The sequence below is a fragment of the Hipposideros armiger genome, unplaced genomic scaffold, assembly GCF_001890085.2.
Source record: "Hipposideros armiger isolate ML-2016 unplaced genomic scaffold, ASM189008v1 scaffold_70, whole genome shotgun sequence".
In the NCBI taxonomy this organism is placed as follows: domain Eukaryota; kingdom Metazoa; phylum Chordata; class Mammalia; order Chiroptera; family Hipposideridae; genus Hipposideros; species Hipposideros armiger.
In genome coordinates, this window is record NW_017731420.1 from 2,716,203 (window position 1) to 2,720,473 (window position 4,271).

Genomic DNA, 4,271 nt, shown 5'->3' on the forward strand with positions numbered 1-4,271 from the left:
ACATGGGGATGTAATGTACAGCATAGGGAATATAGTCAATATTGTGATAGTGTGATACAGTGTCAGATGGTTGCTGGATTTATCATGGTGATTGCTTCTTTAGGTATATAAATGTTGAATAACAATTGTGTAAGCCTGAAATTAATATAATGTTGTATGTTAGCTATATTTAAAAAAGAACTTTTTTAAGACAAATAAATATAATTTTAAATCTAAAAAAAGAGCAAACAGGCCACACAACTGAAATTAGAACTAGATCATTTATATAAAACATCATGCAATGCAAATATCCTTAAGTATAAAATAAGTAAACGAAAATAAAAGTAAAGACAAAGATGAGGAAGAAGGGTCATTGGGAAAACTCTGTAGTAAGTACAACCATTTTCAGTGATAGCAATGGGTGACTTTTTCCACTGAATTTTAAATTCTCAGCCTGTTATACTATGGAAGGTTCACACAGTAGCATCAGATATCACGAAACCTCATGCAATGTGGCACAAGCAAAATAGAAAACAAATGCTTTTCATGTGTTTATTACATTCTTGTGCTAAATGAGATACCCAATCTCTTTTGCTAACACATCCCTGATTTGTATCTCAGGGAACTAATGGCAAGACATTTTTGTCAAAGTTGCTTAATTCTACAACTTCTGCTTCCTTTTACTCCCAAGGTATTTTGCTTATTTTTCCTCCTAAAGATCTAGCTTTTTAATATGCTAGGCCGACTTATTAATACTTCTGAGTTTTTCTTTAATTTATTGATTTAGCATTAATCTGAGGTTTGCATTTTATAAATGTATAGCATCAGAATATGCATCCATTTAAATTACTGTTATAAAAAAAATCAAATGCTATTATTTGATCTCTAGGTAACAATGTTGTACTACAAACTTCAAACTAAATAAATTATAACACTTAATTCTGGTTTTTTTTAAAGCATAAAAATGGAGCCATATTTCATGTGATCAAAGTGTTAGGTGAATACTCAAACCCACTGCTGAATCCCAATCTGACATTTTTACTATAAATAATGAACCACAGTTATTAATAAGTTGTGATTAAGGCCATATGACTTTGGTCCAACAAAATGGCCAAACCTGTTCCTGGTCAATGAAAATAGTTTCTGGGAGACAATACAATGGCAAACAGGATTTTTCAAACATTGGTTATGTTCAGAGTAATATCAGTTAAGAGAAGAAGAGAAGAGAGGCAAAGATAAAGCTTAATGGCTGTTTTCCTGCTTGTTGAAAGGCCTTTGTCTGCCTTGTTCACCACTTATCCTGAACACCTAGAATGTGTCTAGCATATCACAAGTACTCATATTTGCTGAATGAGTAGATGAGTGGATGAATAAAAGCTTTTTTATTCTATAATATAAATTACTTTTTAAAATAACACATTTTTATAATATGTAATACTTGAGGGAACTTTAAAGACATTTAAATTGTAGATACTTGTGAATACCTAAAAAAATGATATATCAAAAATGTCTAACATGTAAGTCATAAAAGCAAAAGAAAAAAAGATGGCTTTCAGGCTGTTGACAAAAATATATATATATTACTTGTTTTCATACTTCAATATAGAAAATATGGTTGCATGTTGATACCTGATCCTGCTGATGCAGAGAAGCTGGACTGTTGGGTCCAAAGAAATATTTTTTATTAAGGTATTTGTTTTTAATATATATAGATTTTGCCTCCCTTTGTTTTCGATCTCTGTGAGTTATTCTTCGGAGCTGCTCAATGTCTGTCCAGCACATAAGGTCCATGCTAAAATGAAAACAAAAACAAAGTACAGCCCTTCTTATTTATTTCTCTCAATTCTACTCAACACCAAAGTTGTTATTTTGAGAGAACTTAGAAAGTGGTTGTCTTTACTAGTTAGTACAATTGATTAGACTGTAGAACTAATTAATATAATATTGTGTCTCATCCTGCCTAAATATATGAATGAACACCAGGAGTCCCAGGATAAGAAAAGAATTTATCACCATTGTTGACAGGGTCTCAGAGTTCTTCCATTACAGATGGAGTAGTGCTATCAGTTTCAGAAATGGGAACACGTCTATGTATTGCATATCTATTTGGCAAAATGCTAAATTTAGAATAATCCTCATCACAAAGAAGGGAAATTATATATGCTAAATTTGGCTCCCACATCTAACTAGTTTCTGCTAACTCAAGAGAAAATTATTGGGAAAAAATGATCAGTGATTCAGTTTATATTAGATAAATACGTAATAAGGTTCTAAGATTCTGTCCAAAACTGTTTCGCTTGTGATGATAAAAATTACAAAATATTATGCTAATTTCAATAGCTTAGTGAAATATAAAAGAGACACTGCTCAGAAATAGTAATTGAAGCACCTGTCTAGAAAAATGCAAAAAAAAAAAAAACAGCAGAAAGGAAAAAGGATAAAAATATACTTGTGTTTTAATTTAGCCAATGCTAAAAGTATCAACAAATATTGTTTAACCACTTAAAATAACATTTTGGAGGTTGCTATTATCAATATGCAGTCACCCCAAAAAGTTATCCACACAGATTTCAGATATTTATGCTCATTATCTTTTTACTGACATGGATAAAATCTAGAACCAAACCACTGTTATAATATGTTGAATCAAAATAAGTAGGTTAAGGGGGACTTCCGGTAAGATGGTAGAATAGACAGACGCTGTGCCGACTGCCTCCTAGGATCACACCAAAATTAAAAATAATTTATAAGATATTCAACCTCAGAAGTTCCCTGGACACTAGATGAGCAGAACCTCTAAACGAAGGACCTAAAGAGGAGGCCACATCGAGTGTGGTAGGAGGGGCCGAAACAAGAGAGGGCAAACCCCGTGAGGGACACCTCAGTGGTAGGGAGGCTTCTCTGGTTGGGGGAGAGACCCTCCGGCCCCACATCGTGCTCACCAGCCCAGAGTTACTTTGTCGGGAAGCGGAGTTCTACGATAGCTGGAAGCAGAAAATAGTGAGGACTCTTTTTGCTCAACTTGGTGAGGCTGAGGGCAGCTGGAGAACTAGTGGAGCCGGCAAACCGACTCGCTCGCTGATGAGCACTCACCCGGTTCCTGGTGGAGGGAGTAGCTTTGTGAGCGGGGCCCAGGAGCCTCCAGGAAGGACTGAACTGAGTGCCTTTGGTGCGGGAGCTGGAGGATTTTGGGACCCTTGTTCCCCTGGTATGGAGCTTGCACAAGAGTAGTGCACAGGAGGCCGCCATTTTTTCAGGGCTGGGACCTCCCACAGAGGCTCAGGTCTGGGACTGCATTGGTCTGCTGGAATTGGCGCAGGAGTACGTGTGTGCGTGCATGTGTGCCTGCGTGCGCGTGCGCAAGCGACCTTGGATCCCCACCCTCCACACTGCTTGTGCTGCGTAGTCAGGGAAATGCTTGGCAGGCGCTCTGACTCCAACAGGCTGATTATTGAGGCCCAGGAGTGCGTGACTTGCCTTAGGTCCCCGATTTCCGCACTGCGCGTGCAGAGTTGTCTGGGTGGCGATTGGCTGTCACCAATCGGCCTGATCTGTGAGCAGCTGATTGGGACAGGCTGAGACTGGGAGTTTTCCTGGGAGTGTAGGGCCGTGAGCTGTGCGCCTGCGTGATTCAGCCGGGGCTTTCTGGGCGAGTTTGTGTGGGCTGGCTGCCGATGCAGGAGTTCATGCTGCTCTGACTTGGTGGGGGCCACTGACCACATCATGTGGTGCCTTGGGGGCCTGCCCCGCCCACCTAGAGCTGTGTTGCCAGTGGCACCCTGAGCCCCTGGTCCCTGACCCCTACCTCTGCAGGCCACAGAGGGTTTTTTTGCAGGAGCAGACAGCCCGCAACAACCTGTGAGGAGTTTTGGTGGTGAGCACGGTTCCAGAGCACACAGCAACTAATTGTGGGAAGCTAACTTCAAGTCTAGGAGGAGGTCATTGCATGATGCACTGAGCCCTTCCCCCCAACAGCTGGTGCTGAGTCACCCAGAGTCTCTCTATTGCTGAGCAAGTGGTCTGCAGATTAAAGTGGGTGGAGAGCCCCTCCCCTTTTTTCTTTTTTCCTTTTTTTCTTTTTCCACTTTCTTCCTCTTTTTCTCTTCTTTCTAGGTGATCTAATACATCAAAGCAATCAGAGTGACAGCCAGAATGAAGAAACAAAGAACCATGTCCCAAGTAAAAGATCAGAAGAAACCTCAAGAAATGGAACTAAATGAAACAGAGGTATCCAACCTTTCAGAGACAGAGTTTAGAACACTGATGATAAGAATGTTTAAGGAACTTAGGAA

The 4,271-nt window shown here is 39.7% G+C and overlaps 1 protein-coding gene across 2 annotated transcripts in view; it reads right to left on the bottom strand.

The window, feature by feature from the left end:
• RGS22 (regulator of G protein signaling 22) overlaps positions 1-4,271 on the bottom strand; it is a 177,056-nt gene that overhangs the window by 32,200 nt on the left and 140,585 nt on the right. For both annotated transcript variants that reach the window (XM_019642522.1, XM_019642521.1), the window contains exon 18: positions 1,609-1,771. In XM_019642522.1, coding sequence (XP_019498067.1) covers positions 1,609-1,771 — 163 coding nt within the window. The remainder of the gene's footprint in view (positions 1-1,608; positions 1,772-4,271) is intronic.